The sequence below is a fragment of the Podarcis melisellensis genome, assembly GCF_964234715.1.
Source record: "Podarcis melisellensis genome assembly, chromosome: 5".
NCBI lineage: Eukaryota > Metazoa > Chordata > Lepidosauria > Squamata > Lacertidae > Podarcis > Podarcis melisellensis.
Window position 1 is genome coordinate 59436219 of NC_138537.1, and position 15955 is coordinate 59452173.

The 15955-nt window shown below is 41.1% G+C and overlaps 1 protein-coding gene across 2 annotated transcripts in view; it reads right to left on the reverse strand.

Annotated features, from left to right (window-relative positions):
• Nucleotides 1–324: 324 nt before the first annotated feature.
• The window catches only part of TCERG1L (transcription elongation regulator 1 like), a 164369-nt gene continuing 148738 nt past the window's right edge, over nt 325–15955 (reverse strand). For both annotated transcript variants that reach the window (XM_081912745.1, XM_081912744.1), the window contains exons 10-13: nt 13421–13550; nt 11088–11177; nt 4523–4641; nt 325–1378 (exon numbers count right to left, since the gene is read on the reverse strand). In XM_081912745.1, the coding sequence (XP_081768871.1) occupies nt 1222–1378; nt 4523–4641; nt 11088–11177; nt 13421–13550 (496 nt within the window). In that variant the 3' untranslated portion in view covers nt 325–1221. The remainder of the gene's footprint in view (nt 1379–4522; nt 4642–11087; nt 11178–13420; nt 13551–15955) is intronic.

A 15955-nucleotide genomic window follows, 5' to 3' on the forward strand; every position in this document is an offset into this window, starting at 1 on the left:
GTGAAACGAGATCTAAGCACATGGTTACAGAATGATGCTTCAGTTCACAGGGAAAAGATTGCTTTCTTCACAATATGCTGTGGAGCTCATTAGTATATTATTTACTCACAATACTTACAAGCTATCCTTCTCCTTCCTATTTGGGAATGTTTACAGCAGTGAAACTTGAAAAGGCTCCATCTTGTTTGCAATTCATTTGCACTGCAAACTTGTGACTGTGGTACGTAGATAAAACAAAGTCACCCGGTAGTCTTAAAATATTTATTAATTAAAAAAAAGTTAAAATATTTGTTTATACAAAGATGAGACTAATCTCATGCAAACTCTTCGCATACAGTAAAAATAACTCAAATATTAGTAGGATGGATTTACAAAATAACTTCTTTATCGTAGCTTTTTAATAGAGAAGTGCTGCGCTGTTCAGTGTGCTTGGAGCACCATCCAGAATAATTTACTTACAAAGCCATTTCTTTTCTTTTTTTTTTTAAAAAAGATTTATACATTGTTCTATGGGGAAAGGTGCCAAGATTTTCACACTCTTCACTATGGTTAACAATTAATACCTTATTACTACTACTACCCATAAAACTAGACTTAGACCTATGAACATTGAGTAATGATATCCTCAGTACCACTGAACCTTGGGACCATTGATGTTTAATGTACAAAGCTGCCCAAACATTGCTGTGCAGCAGAATCCTAAGAGCCTTTACTAGGAAGTAAGGTCCAGGGAGCTCAAGGGTTCCATACTTCCAAGTAAGGATGCATAGGAGTACAGCCGTAGATATTTTTTCTTAAACGGTTAAAGAAAAAAAAGTATTGAGATCATTATGGATGGCATCTGCTTCTGCTTAATTACAAATCACATCGGATTTAGAATTTGTGTATATTACAAGTAATTTGCATAATTAAAACAATTAAGGGACTGACATATCATGGTAATTAGAAATGCATCAAACTTGAATGTTGTACAAAAGAGAGCTTCAATATGAAACATTAAGTCTCTGAGAATGAAGTATCCTACAGATTCCTGCACAACAGTCTTGGACATACTTGCACCGAACCTTCCTCTGTGCACAGATGGCAATTTGGGTTGTCTGGCTTTCCTCTAAATTGCTGGGATCCAAAACTCAAAACGGTGACACAAAATGCATGCCATTCATTTCTTCCGCTGTAGATGCCACGGTATTTGACTTGCGTTCTTTTCTGCGTGTCTCCTTTTTATCTCATTTTCCGTAGCCGTATCCTGTTCTCTTTGTCTCTCTTTTTAAGGATAAGTATGAATTGGTTGAAAAAATGCTCTTGGTCTTTCTTCTTCTGAACAAGCCGAAACCGCTGATCTGTGCCATATTTCTCTGCAAATTCCTTAAATGTTGTCCTGGAGAGCAGGCGGGGGTGGGGGGAAACCAACATAAGCTACATTTTCACAAAGCTCTTTGTTTGTCAATATATATATATTCTAATTCTTTGGCCCTTCATTATATGTTCACCTTTCTGCATTGAACTTCTTCTTAATGTGTCTTGTCATTGTCAGTAATGTTGGAAGTAGAAATGCTAAAGCCAAAATGTTGAAGTCTCATTGATCTACCCAACTTCTCATCCCAAGCCATTATTTTCATTCTGCAGAATGTAGACATACTTATCGATTGCAGGAAGCTTAATTAATAATTAGTTCACTGTGGACCATCCACAGTAATTGGATAGGATTCTCAAAAATTAAGAATGTAAATTCTTCTTTAGCTTCAGCCTGCCAATCGAAAGGATGTGACCCACATAATTTTAGCTGGAGTTAACAACACTATAAAAATTTACAAGGCGAAGACTTTTGTCAGACTCCATTTAATGAAATGCCTTTTGACTCAAAACTGAGAAATGGGGATTGGATTTATTTATTTTATTTTATTGCCATGGACCCTTAGAAGGAACAAATCAGAGGCATAAATCTATTATAGATGAACGGGGAATTTGCTCGATTAAATATACAGTGGTGTGATTTTAACATATGGAAACTGAAATATTCGCTTATATTTGTGTTCCAAAAGGTTTAATTTTGTATTAATGTCTTTCCTGTAGTCTGTTCCCTGTCTATGAAAGATAGCCACGCCTGAGCTTCAGTCTCAGTTCTCTTTGGATTCCCCACCCTCCTTTATTTTATGTGTCTGTGTGTTGCCTGAGGGAGTGTAAGCGGGCAGACCTTTATGGGAGACCTTGCTATGGAAGTTCTTTGGCTGCCATATTTGGAGCCAGGGAGGAATTTGCCAGCAGATTAATTGGGTCTGTCTGAAGCCTTTGCCTCCTTCATAGCAATTGTCACAACTTACTGGTGGATAAGGCACTGGGTTGGCTCACTGGACAGGGAGTGGCCCTACCCTGCTCCACACTATCAGAGTATCCCCTTAGTGAGATCCTGGGGGAGGGGCTCCTTGTCCTTGTTGGGGGCTGATGGGCCGTAGTACCCCAAACAGTGACCGTGGGAGGTTGCGCTGGTTTGATGCATGTGGGACAGCCCTTAACCTTGGTCAACCATCAACCAGCAGTCGGACTGGTTGATTTCAGGATACATACCCAACGCCTACACCAAAACCTATTCACATCTGTAATCAATAAAACTCTGGCCTGTTTACACCCCAATACTGCTGTCCTGTTTTACTGCCATTGCTGTTATGTTCAGCCTCCACCTGCTCGTGGCTTCACTGTGCCTAGGGCTGCAAAACCTGTGCCTTATAGGACTAAAGCTAATTGCTTCAGGCTCAGGGCAGAATGGGTTCAGGGCACACAGAGACAGAACCTACAGAGGTGATTGTGTTTGTGCAGAACCCCTATGTTGCTTTTCATGAAGTTGAGCCCCTAGTTAACTCTTATCACTTTAATCCTGGGGTAGGTGCAGTGACCATAAATACTGCAGCAGCTCCCAGAGAGTTTTGTTCTTATAAAATGAACACAAATCTGCTCCTGCCATTCTTGTCTAGCTATCACATTATTCTGGAATGTTTTCTGTTAGATTGCCAAAGGAATACTTTTACTCATACTATCAACAGAAGCTGCAACTATATTGTTTATATCGGTATCCGACGGCATGCACAATTCTTTAAAATGCTAGTTAAGAGACAACCTTCATGTTTTATTCTTTATATTTGTAATATGAAGCTTCATTATCATAAAGAATCTATCTTGATGATTTGCAAATTCCGTTAAGAGAATCACTTTTTTTCACGAAGGGATTCTCAACAGCTTTTATGGAAAACAGCTTAGGAGAAGCAAGTAAGCAACCATTCAAAATCTTACATTTATTGTACAGTACTGACGATAAATTCTTATGTGGAAATAATTTGGGCTTTCTCAAAAGGCCGGCAAAGGAAACGCTTTACTGATTTTGCATTATAAACACACTCTTGTACTTATACACACTGCAAGCACTAATCACATCTGCAATTGGGTTCCTTAGTCAAAAGCATAATGAACTACTGCAATGGATTTTTAACAAGTTGTTTAGTATGATATGAGAAAAGCTACGGATCAAATCCTCAAATTTAACATATGACTATGAAGATCTCAATCAGCACATTGGCTCTGATACTTAGTGCACCAATATATGAACAATTTGTGACTATGGACATCAAACACTACATCTAATATAAAATATACACCTTATGTACATAATCTATAGAGATGCTACTGGCTATAAAGTTTAGATCTTCCTGCATGGTTGAGTTGAGAACTGAAGGAAAGGAGAGTTGGTGAAGACTAGCACTGAACTGACATTTCAAGATTGTCAAATGTTCAGCCTTAATTGGGGAAGAGGTACACCTTACTGGAACACCCACACAGTTCCAGTTGGCGGGTGAACATCTGAGAGGTATTCTGGTGGGGGAGGATGGCTACCACAAAATGGCACCCACCAACAGAATTTAATGGCCTATGAATGAAGTTGTGTGAAGGAACATAGGAAGCTGTCTGAGACTGAGTCAGGCTCATTGGTCCATTCAGTTTGTTTTCACTGTCTGGAAGTAGCTCTCCAGGGTCTCAAACAGGTCTCCCCACTCCTACCTGGAGATGTTGGGATTGAACTTGGGACATTCCGCATGCAAGACAGATGCTCTACCACTGAACTATGGCCCTTCCTTATGAAATGACTCAGGACATGTGACCTAGTCCAGAGGGGCTATAGTGGGCACCATATAACAGGATTTTGAGGTTTCATATGCAGTTCGCCATAAAAGTTTTGAAGTTTGCCTATAAATGTGAATTGAATCAAATTTCTCCTCATCCTTAACCACACCTTAGCTTCTAGTTCAAGGTGCACTAAGCACAGCTACTGTGCAAAAGCTTTAAACTATAATGGGGCTTCCTCAGATCTGCCTGGAGTTACAGGGCTTGCTGCATTGTATCTAGTGCTTCAAATTTGAAACAACAATATTCACATTCAGCACTGCATAGATTTCTAGGCCAAACAAGCATAACCCAATTCTAGTCAGTGTCTAACATTCTTAAATAAGATCAATGCCGGAAAATAGTTCCATACCGTGGTGATAATTTAGATTCCTCCAGAAGCTTCTTAAACTCTTCTTTGGCTAGCAATAACTTATTTTTCTTTTCCTTGTATTCTTCTCTTATTCTGGTCTTGACAAACTGTTCAAATATCTTAGATGGAGAAGAAGAAGAAGAAAAAAGTCACACTTTATTAAATTTGCTAAATTGGTTGGTGACGTTCCTATTGGCTTCTAGAACAAGGGTGGTGAACTTGTGGTCCTTCAGATGTTGCAGGACAACTCCTGTCAGTTGCTGACCACTACCCTGACAGAGGTCAGAGTGCATAGCTTAACCATCACTGTTCTACAAACAAAGCATGATTCTGAAGCACATCTCCTTTCAATCATTGGAGAATGGGGACTAACATGAAAGTGTTTCAAAGAGAAACCATTGCATGAGAACCTCATTCAATTTTGTCTATGGAGAGTTGTTTTAATCTACACCTACCCATACACCCACACCAAAAAGCAGCAGTATATAGTATAATAACCAATGTATTGTTAATAGCATGACTACAGTCCTATGCAGTGTCCTGGGAGTGAGCTGGCCTCAGTGCAGCTTACTTTTGACTTCATTAGCTCAATCTGTAACTCGCATTGAGCTCTAACAAAACATCTTCATCTAGTTCAGGCACCCCAACCTTTGGCCCTCCAGATGTTCCCACAATTCCCATCATTCCTGACCACTGGTCCTGTTAGCTAGGGATCATGGGAGTTGTAGGCCAAAACATCTGGAGGGCTGCAGGTTGGGGGTACCTGATCTAGTTGCCTGAAACACAACCTTTAACTTTTTATTAGAAATGCAAACAATCTTGCAAGGCACTTGCTGTTGGTGTGATTTAGGAACCCCAGATGTTAACTTTCCTTTTCCTCTGGAAAATGTCCCAGAGCTGCACACATTTACATTCACCCTCCACTACACCACTGATCAGGAACATCTGAATCAACTCTTGAAATTGTTTGTTCTAACTCCAGGGATTTCACAACAGCTTCTGGGAGTTTAATCGGGGAAGGTTTCAAGACAAAGCTTGTGGTTCAGCAGTTGAATTTCGGTTGCACAAGGTCCTGAGTTCAGTTTAGGCTGTGCATTTGGAAAAACATTTGTTTGTTTGTTTGTTTTTTAAATGGGATGAATGAGATCTTTTTAGTCCATTTTTTACAAGCTGAACCCAAATGTGCAAGCAACTCAAAATGTGAAGCTATGGATTTGGTGCAATTTGGTCTCGTCTTTGCTATTTTCTTCTTGTTTCAATGGATGGGATGCTAGGGGAAAGCAGGGGGTGGCAAACTGACTTATTCTGCAGCCATCATAAGAACGCTTGAACATATGAAGATTTTGCTGGATCAGGTCAGTGGCTCATCTAGCCTGGCATCCTGTTCCCATCATGCCTAATTAGTTGCCTATGGGAAGCCCAGAAGCAGGGCTGAATGCAACGACATGCTCATTACACTCTGATAATCTGATGTTATTTTCTTAGCCTGTGTTTTGGGGCAAAATAATAATATAAAATATGGAAGTTATTGACAGTGGAAGAGAATTTGGTTCTCTCATTGGAATCAATGGGAATCAGCAGAAATTGGAATGGCAAAAAAAGAACCAAAACTATGAGAAAGCAAAAGGAAGGAAGTTTTCAATCATGAAAATGAATAGAGCAACTGTTGCTGACATCCCCCCCCCCCCCCAGTTCAATTCCCAGCAGTTCTAATCAAGAGGACCTAGGTGCCAGACTTCAGGGGGAAACTCTGCAGGAGGCCTTAAATAACTGTTGCTGGTTGGATCATACAGCACCGGGCTCAATGAACTAATGTTTGGCTCTGTTTCATAAGTTCATAAAGGGACTTTGGCAAATTGCTGGTAGGCATGTAAATGAAGCAATGCTATACTTTTTGATGGCACCTAATAGTAATTGATTTGACAGGTAATATCTGCCTGCAAAGGGAAATTGCTTCACAAAGACAATTTTACTTCTGTGCGCCTTAGTACTCCTAGTGTATGTTCCCCAAGGCTCACGATATCATTTCTTTTACATCTGTAGAGTAATCATTGTTAATCTGCTGTGACCTTTTCACAGTAATTGATCTGTGAGATGAGATGAAATACCAATAAAACAAGAGAAAGTTCAATCCACAATCCAATTCTGATCCACTTAGTTCCAGGGTAACTGGCTTTCTGCAGAAAGATTGGAGAGGAAGTAGCTTGATGGTTGTTCTAACAAATGTAAACCCGAGGCTCTTTGGGCAGGACTGGAGTCACCATCTATGTATGGTATGGCATGTAGCTGAATGTTGTAGCTAATTAGATGTTAAATAACAGTAGACTGTTGGGTCTGAACCACGGGCCGAAGGCTAACGAAGCAGTTTTCTGGTTAATTGCAGCACCATGATTCATGACTTGCTTGATTCATGCACTGGCATAACAAATTGAAAAAACCATTGGTCTAGAAGGCTCATTGCAAGATTCATTGAAGTGACTCAAGTGAGCACATTTGCAAGTGGGGTAATCTGAGGGCTGGCACTTAGATTCTAACTTGACTGGGAGCTACCACAGATGAGCAGCAGAGCTCATATTTCCCATGCAGAAGGTCCCAGGTTCAGTCCCCGGCATCCAGGTAAGTCTGAGAAAGGTTTCTGCCTGAAAAGTTGGAAACCTGCTGCCAGCCACTGTAGACAATGCTAAGCTGAATGGACCAATGATCTGACTTGGTATAAAGCAGGCACATGTGCTCATCATATGATGCATATTTTAGGGAGAAAAGAGCATGTGCTGAATGGGAATCACAGAAATGTAGCTCAGCTCAACTGATTTAGAATAGCCTGTTTTTATATTCCATACCAACAAATGAGGTCCTCCCCCCCCCATCCAACTAGGGGCAATGGGCACATGGAAGCAGGCTTCCGTCCAAGTATCCCTATCTGCACATGGAAACACGTATGTGATTTCCCAATCCAGCAGCTATGATGCACATTTAGCCTTGCAAATAAATTGCACCTGTACTGATTAACACTTTAGGAATAGGGTGGTAGTAAAGTTTGGATTTTCCCCAGTCAGCTCTCCCTGCAAACTGCCTTATTGCCATATCTATGCTTCTTCGCCAGGGCCATGCATGCACAGCTGGATCATAGCCATTCTCTTCTGAGAACAGCAATAAACGAACTATTTTCTGTTGGTAGAGCAAGGATGTCTTTTAATTATTTTTACTGAACCCATCTCAGGTTCTTTTTTAAAAAACACCACATCAATGTACTTTCCTTTTGACTGTTCTTGAGACTGCCAAAGAATAATATGATAAGGGGCCCACTTTAATAGTTACAGGAAAGAGCTTTCCATGAGGTCAAAAATAGATGACCACATTATGTTAAAATTGATAAGTGGCTCATTATCCCAGCACCCGAGCCCCTAAATGCAATGCTATTTCTAGACCCCAAATCCACTCATTTGTTGAATATTTTGCTGTCGGGAATGTAGCTTCATTGTGGGCAGAGAGGAAAGCCATCTGTTGGGACATAACGATCAATAAATAATTGTGAAACAGCAATGCAGCATGGGGATTTGAATTTAATCAAAAGAGGCCCATTCCTCAGATAGTCTCAAGGGAACTGCGCCTAGTTATTTGCTCCGTTAGCAAACAAATTCTTGTGAAAGTTCAACATCTGACTCGCTGGCCTTTCATACAACGGAAAGATAATATGAGAACAGACCTTTCTCTGTTCCTCGACAGGCCCTTCCAATAGACGAAGTGATAAATCTGCCCTTTTCAAAGCCCTTATCTGCTTAGGGGAAGAGGCCACATCAATAATACAACACATAATTTGCCAAATAGTCTTTCATTTTTAAATATAATCGGTTTAATCAAGTATTATTGAAGTAAGTTGGAGCCTGGATGTAGCAGGGTTTAGTCTGTCCCCAAGGGACTTGCCGATCGTAAGGTCAGTGGTTCGAATCCCTGCGGCGGGGTGAGCTCCCGTCGTTCGGTCCCAGTTCCTGCCCACCTAGCAGTTCGAAAGCACCCCTAAGTGCAAGTAGATAAATAGGTACCGCTTTATAGCGGGAAGGTAAATGGCGTTTCCGTGTGCGGCGCTGGTGCTGGCTCGCCAGCTGCAGCTTCGTCACGCTGGCCACGTGATCCAGAAGTGTCTTCGGACGGCACCGGCTCCCGGCCTCTTGAGCGAGATGAGCGCGCAACCCTAGAGTTGGACACGACTGGCCTGTACGGGCAGGGGTACCTTTACCTTTACCTTTAAGATTATTTAGCCCCATGCTGAAGTTGCACAGATTCTCTAGGACCCTCCCATGTTGTAAGATAGTGAACTACATCAACAGGGAGTCTGTTGTATCTGTGGAGACTCCTTGCATGATTTGGAGCCCTGATACAAAAGGATCGCACTGCAGAGATTCACCTTCATCAGATAAGGGACCCAGAGAATCACCAGAACATCAAAGGTAGTGGGCTAAGCAAAAATAACTGCAGCTCTGTGTTCCCTTGTAGCTCAAGATACGTTTCAAAAAGACTCTCTTCTACCTGCAATCCAGAGCATCAATTAGAATGTCAGAATTCTAATGCATAATGTGCATTATGCATAATTCTGCATAATGTGCCAATTGACTTAGGAGGCCACCTCTCACCCACATTCTAATGGAACACAACTATGGCTCTGAACAACCCACAACTATTTTGCATCCTAATTCAGGCATGAAGGTTTAGCTACAAAATCTAGTGTTCTAGCTTTCTCCTGTCTCTAATTTTAACTTGTGTAGTGCTTATTTGTACGAAGAGTTGCTAAAGGTGAGATGATCAATCCTGCAATAAATGTTAATCTTTCCAGTTGACCAAAAGGAGGACATTTTTAACACTTCATAAAATTTCCTTCTCTGCAATTTGATTACCCTCTTTTACTAGTAGGAACACAATTTTAATCTTCTATATAAAGAAGAACTGAAAATTGCTTTTCGTAGTCATTTTCCTTGAGTACGTAATATATTCCACAAATGAGACCCATGTCACCAATGTTTCAAAGCTAATATCTATAGTATAAGCTTTATCGACTGTTCATTAAGCAATTTTACTATATCATGTACATGCTTGATAAATGAAAGGCGCAATAAAGCTTGATTGACTAGGCACGGTCTAGACTGTGCCCTTGCTTAAATCACTGAAATAGAATACAGTGTTCCCCTTGCCGTACAAAACCGTCTTCTATGTGCATTGTTAGGTTACAGTTTCAAATTCCCAATTATAATTTTACCCTAAAAAATGGTAGCCATTCTTTGCTAAAAGCAAACACATTTTAGATATGGTTCACCCCTATGCAAGGTGCTTAGTCTCCTCATGAGTTTGAGGGCAAAGGTCTGAAGCAGGAAGCCTCCTAAATTCATGGTGGTTCCTTTTAGGATTTTGAGCTTCTGCACCATCAATTTTTAATTACACTGGGAGCTTCAAAGGTAGACGGGGGTCTCCACTCAGTGGCATTGCATGGGTTACCAGCATCCGGGGCTGCGTGGGAAGGAAATGGATGGAGTACGCATGCACATTCAACTGCCTAATGGTGTCTGCATCACCCAGGAGATCGCAGCCGCACAGATAAGAATAGTCGTTCTGTTGCCTGGAAAGGTCACTTCCTGGTTCTCATGGAGCAGCCATTTTCAATGGAGCCCAGCAACAGAAGTGCACAGCTCTATTGAGGCAGCACCAAATGGTATCGCCCTTCATCCACAAATCTCAGGGCAGTTCACATCATTTGTAAACTGGAGATTCTGATCACCAGGAAGTGATATAATTTAAAGGACTGCTTATCTATTTGTTTCGGCTATAATAGTGACCTAAAGTACAAAATGTGGCTGCTTTGCTAACCTTAAACATTGCAATAGTCCTTTGAATCATAAGGAAATAGTATGATGCCCTCATTATTTTTCTTGTTGGCTCACAATAAGGCCTATACAGGCTTGGACTTATAGAAGCTAGCGTGAATCAGAATTTATTTAGTAGAAAAGACTAGAATGCATACCTAAGTTGAACAACCAGGAGACTGCCTTCCAGCACCACATTCTCGCATGAGTCATGTGACCCATGCAAGATCGTGCCCCCCCCCAAAGTGTTTTTGCAGTGCAAGATTGCAGGACCCAAAATGGCTGCCATGCTGTCACATAAAAAAGGGGATATCCCAGTTTTCCTGGGACAGTTGAAGGATATGTAGGATGTCCATGGCGGGTAAAGTATGAGGAATGATGCACTGATTCAGTAGATCAAAGATTGAAACTAGCCAGCTGTTTATCTTTTGTCCACCATGAATTCCACAGAAATTGATGGACTTCCCTGTTTCAACTTTCCTTTGCATATCTGCTTATATTTTCAGTTTGCCTCTTTCTGAAAGATATTCATCGCCCATTTCCCTCAGTTTATGTTTACAGCATGGAAGCAAGGACCCATTTGTTTTCTGATGCCCATTTTTATACCATAGTTATTTCAGGTATGTCATGTACTTTAAAAAAGTAACGTGAATTGGCTCAAGCACTCTGAACTGTCGGGGGAGGCATGCATTGTTATAAAACTTTAAACTCACCTGTTTACGTTCTTCTGAGTTGAGTAGGAGATAACGTGGATCAAATACTATTTTGTGTAACTCTTTTTCCCATGTGGAAAATGCAGAGACCTGAAGGAAGATATGAATGGAAGATATATAAACAATTTTCTGAAGGTTTTGGAACTAACTTGGCTGTAAATTCAATTTCTGAGAAAACAGAACACTGCAAGAATGCCACAAGCTACAGCGTTTGCCATGACCTAACTTATTCAAGAAACAGAATAAATCTTAATCAAGGGAACTGGGATTAAGAGGAGAACTGTGAGAACAGAATGGAAAATGTATGATGCAGGAATGAAGAACAGCAAAAAAACCAACAACATGTTTGAAGGAATGATCAATACCATAGGAAACAGATCAGAAATCAATATGACACAACTAGAACTGTTTCATGGTGTCCCTCTCCCACTCTTTTAACCAGGAATTTTAATTCAGAAATTATCTTATTCCTCAAATTCATTTCATTCAGCTTTCAAGTTTTCTTCTTTTTGTAATGGTCCTCTAAATACTTGTTACCGATAGGTTTTGTAAGTTGCTTTGGGTCAGTTTTCCAGAAGTGACTAATAAAAGCAGATGCAAATTATGATAATAATAATACTAATAGATCCATTTGAATCAGCTTTCAGATCAGGCTTAGGCTGAGTAGAAACTGGGATGGGCTAGCTCACTATTTTTATTTAACGGGATTTATATACTGATTAATCATCCAAAACTTATTGGTTCACATAAACCTGTATAAAATAACTATAGAAAGTAATTGTTCCTCATTAGGTAATTCATGCATGTAATCCATCCTGCTTTGCTTATTCTTTAGCAGTCGGGGTCCATAAAAACAAAACACAAACTAAATCTACAGTAGGGCAAAACCTTAATGAAACCAAAGTGTCATAAAACAGTGATTAAGCTTTAGAGGTCTCCAGAACTTTTCATTGGGCTAGATGCTTCACTGGATCTTGCTTGCATAGTTCTGAGACACATGTAGCTCTTTCATGGCTGGGTCCTTTTGGTCTCTGTAATAATGGTCCCCTTTTGTCTGTCTCCATATCTGTACCTATCTGCCAACATCCGAATACAATGCGAGCCAGTACAACACACAACAGGTACTGGGGCAGTCTTAGGGAAGCCAAATAGACTATGTTGATATTGAATCTTGCTCTAATTAGCCTTCTCATCAGGGGGGAAACTTAGGTCAAACATGTTGGGAATCTCCTATAGGAGATCATTGCTCTTTAGGCTGAAGGCTTGTGTGAAAAATTTACTCAAAGGGCAAGATCCATGATTGTGCCAGCAAATACAACAATACTCCCTCCCCTCCCCTTGTGTCCCCAATTTCTCTCCAGGGGTTCCCCAGCCCTGTAGAGAAAGGGAATGTTGTTTAGATAAGCATAGGTCTGTTGCATAGGCAAGACACCATGATTTAACACCCAAAATATTAAACCTAACAAAACTTTTCCACTAAAATATAAAAGTTGGTAGAAATAAGAACAATTTCCAGATATTTATGCCCCGTAATGGTTTGGATGATTCTGTTCTAACCTGTCCTATTCAATGCGCTTCTTCATAATGAATAGAACATACTCTTAGAATCATTAAAAAATTGTCCAGTATCACCTTAGAGACCAACTAAGTTCTGGGTATAAGCTTTTGTGTGCATGCACACTTCTTCAGATACACTGAAACAGAAGTCACCAGACCCTTATATATAGTGGGAGGGTGGGGTTTTTCTCAGGAGGGTAGTAGGAGATCACCCTGACTCAGTGGGTATGGAAAACCTGTTGACGACTGTAATTAATCCTACTTAGTTGGTCTCTAAGGTGCTAGTGGAGAATTTTTTATCTTTTTATTTATTTATTTCGACTGCGTCAGACCAACACGGCTACCTACCTGAATCTTAGAATCATATCATTAGAAACATGTCAACCATGGGATGTGGAATTAGTTAGATCAAGTCTAAGTCAGAGACGGTTTTGTGTGTAATGGAATGTAATTAAACATGTTTCCACTGGGTACCTGAACTGTTATTCAAAGACAGAGAACATGCGTAAAATCAGGCAATAAGAAAGATTATAAACTCTCTGGGCACAGATTACATTTATATCGTGTCCTTTACATCACCTAGCCTTTTGTACAACAAATGGAAGCAACGTAACATCATTCAGCAGTGATAAATGTTGATAGGAAAGCAATATTAAAAAGCATTTATAGAAGCTGTAGGAATCATGAGATGGTTGCAACATACTGTTACAAATCTTGAGTTTATAGCGTGTTCTCATAATCTGCTGGAATCAAGCCAGTCCAACCTTATTTCTTACCCCTCTTTCCAGAAGCATATCTCTGAAATGGGTAATACGTTCTTCCAATGGAAGTATAATCTGATCTTCAGAGGCTTTCACATTTTTCTCTTCGACCTTGTCTAGCCCAGCGTTCTCAGGATCTTCCAGTCTTAAATAATGCAAGTAATATGCAGGATGGAATAAATTTTTAACGCTCAATTATCTTTAAAAACTCAGCAGGAACTAGAAAAATAAAAGCAGTAACTTGTTGCACAGAGTGTTCTTGTATTAACTTATTTTTGCCTAAGTTTAAAGATATGCAGCTAGCGTGTTCTTCACCTCATTCTTTAGAGGCATTAAAAACAGACTTTCCCAACCTGGTGCCCTCCAAACATTTTGAGTTACGGTTCTCATCAACCATGCTGGAAGGGGCTGAGTGAAGTTATAGTTCAAAACATCTTGAGGGCACAAGGCTGAGGCAGGCTCCATAAAGGATGCCTTTATTGGAGCTGAGAGTTCAGATGGCATACTGTCAGGACTGTTTTACTGGGGGATAGTCCTTACTTGGATGTTCAGCTTTATCTGGAGAAAAACTCCTACCTTGCTCCATTTAGGATAGAGTGTGTTCTCAACTTCTAGATTGGGGGAAAGCTCTGAAGTGATGTGGCACCAGATTTTGATTTGTGGGAAAGCCACTTCCGCCCCACGGAGGAGGCTTCACGGCCCCAACACAGGCGCGGTGGCTGGAGCCCAGCACCTGTGTAATTGGGGGGATTCCTGGCCATGTCATCCCCTGGTCAGTCAATCGGCTGGCTCAGGGGGCATGGCCTGCCCTATTTAAGGCAGGACGAGGCCGGGGATCTCCCTCTTTGCCACCAGTCAGCTGTTCCTACTTTCCGCACCCTACTGCCCTATAAGGTTTTTGTTCCTTGAGCTTGCTATGGACCTTGGTTGGTCGCCATTGAGGGGCCTGGTAGGAATTTTTCCACTTGGAAAATTGGCACCAGCCACTTGGTTTTCACCTACCTCGTAGCAAATCATCACAACTTTCTTGGTATTGGCAGTTAGGCAATGGTTTTGTTCTGTCGATGGAAGAGGGGCGGTAGCGCCATCACCTGTCCCACATATTGAAGAGTAGTCCGATAAAGGATTCTGGGGGGCGTGGCCCTGTCCGAAGCCTGGGGAGGTGAGGGCCTAAGGCATGCCCCCTAGCGGTCACCCGAGGGAGTTCCTAGTTGATGTGCATCAGCAGGACTCCCCCTACTGGTGGTTAACCCTTCCCGGACTTCAAGCGTACGGGCTGAAGTCGGATATAGTTGGTTAGGACCAATGCCTTAGCCAATACCGCTCATCACCAGTAACCAATAAATTTGTGGCCTTATTTATCCCATTAACCTTAATAATTGTGTCATGTGTCATTATTTCCACGGGGGGGGGGGCGAGAACTCGCCACTCAAAGATGTCTTATTCTGAGTGCCTTTTGAATGATGCATCTTCTCAAGATATTTACATTTATACATTTCCTACTTAGATGTGATAGGGCTTTAAAGTCAGAGAAGTGATAAATATTTGTTATCTCTTTTTACAAACAGCTTCCTCTATTACCCACTGTGCTTATTATAAGCTTAGTCAGGAAAGGAAACAGGAAACAGTGTTTTAACACTTGTTAATTGCTTGCCTATGTATTCCCACCAAGCCATTAGAAGCAAGAACCTCTAACTTTCCCTTCTAAAATACTTTCTATCTGTCACTTTCTACACAGCAGTAGATTAATAAAAGGGCTAACAGGACCTGGCTTCTTCAGTGTTAACCAGAGACAACTGGCAACCCATTGTATTTCATGTCATCTACAATGTGCAAGATTTGTTTGCAGGGTGACTAAAATGGTTGCTAGTTTTATTATATGTGTGCTATGTAAATTATAAGGGCTAGTTCCTTGGGCAGATTGGAACTCTGCCATCTCAGCACTGAAGAAACCCCTACAGAAGTTCCTCCAGTGAAATAAATGGAGATGCTCACATGCTCAAGAGATACATTATTCACCTGATGCGGGGGGGGGGCGCTGTGGTCTAAACCACTGAGCCTCTTGGGCTTGCCAATCATAAGGTCAGCAGTTCAAATCCGCACAATGGGGTGAGCTCCCGTTGCTTTGTCCCAGCTCCTGCCAACCTAGCAGTTTGAAAGCATGGCAGTGCAAGTAGATAAATAGGTACCGCTGTGGCAGGAAGGTAAACCGTGATTCCATGTGCTCTGGTTTCCATCACAGTGTTCTGTGTGCCAGAAGCAGTTTAGTCATGCCGGCCACATGACCTGGAAAACCTGTCTGTGGACAAATGCCGGCTCCCTCACCCTAAAAGTGGAAATGAGCGCTGCACCTCATAGTCGAATTCGACTGGACTTAACTGTCCAGGGGTCCTTTACCTTACCTTTACCTATTCTGCATCTTAGTGTCTTGCATGGGGAACAAAACTATAAGGGACATAGGTTAACATTATTCTGGCATTCTTGCTACACAATCAGTGGTTTAAATATATTGTAGTTCCAGTAATATCTGTTGTAGAAACTTTCAGAAAA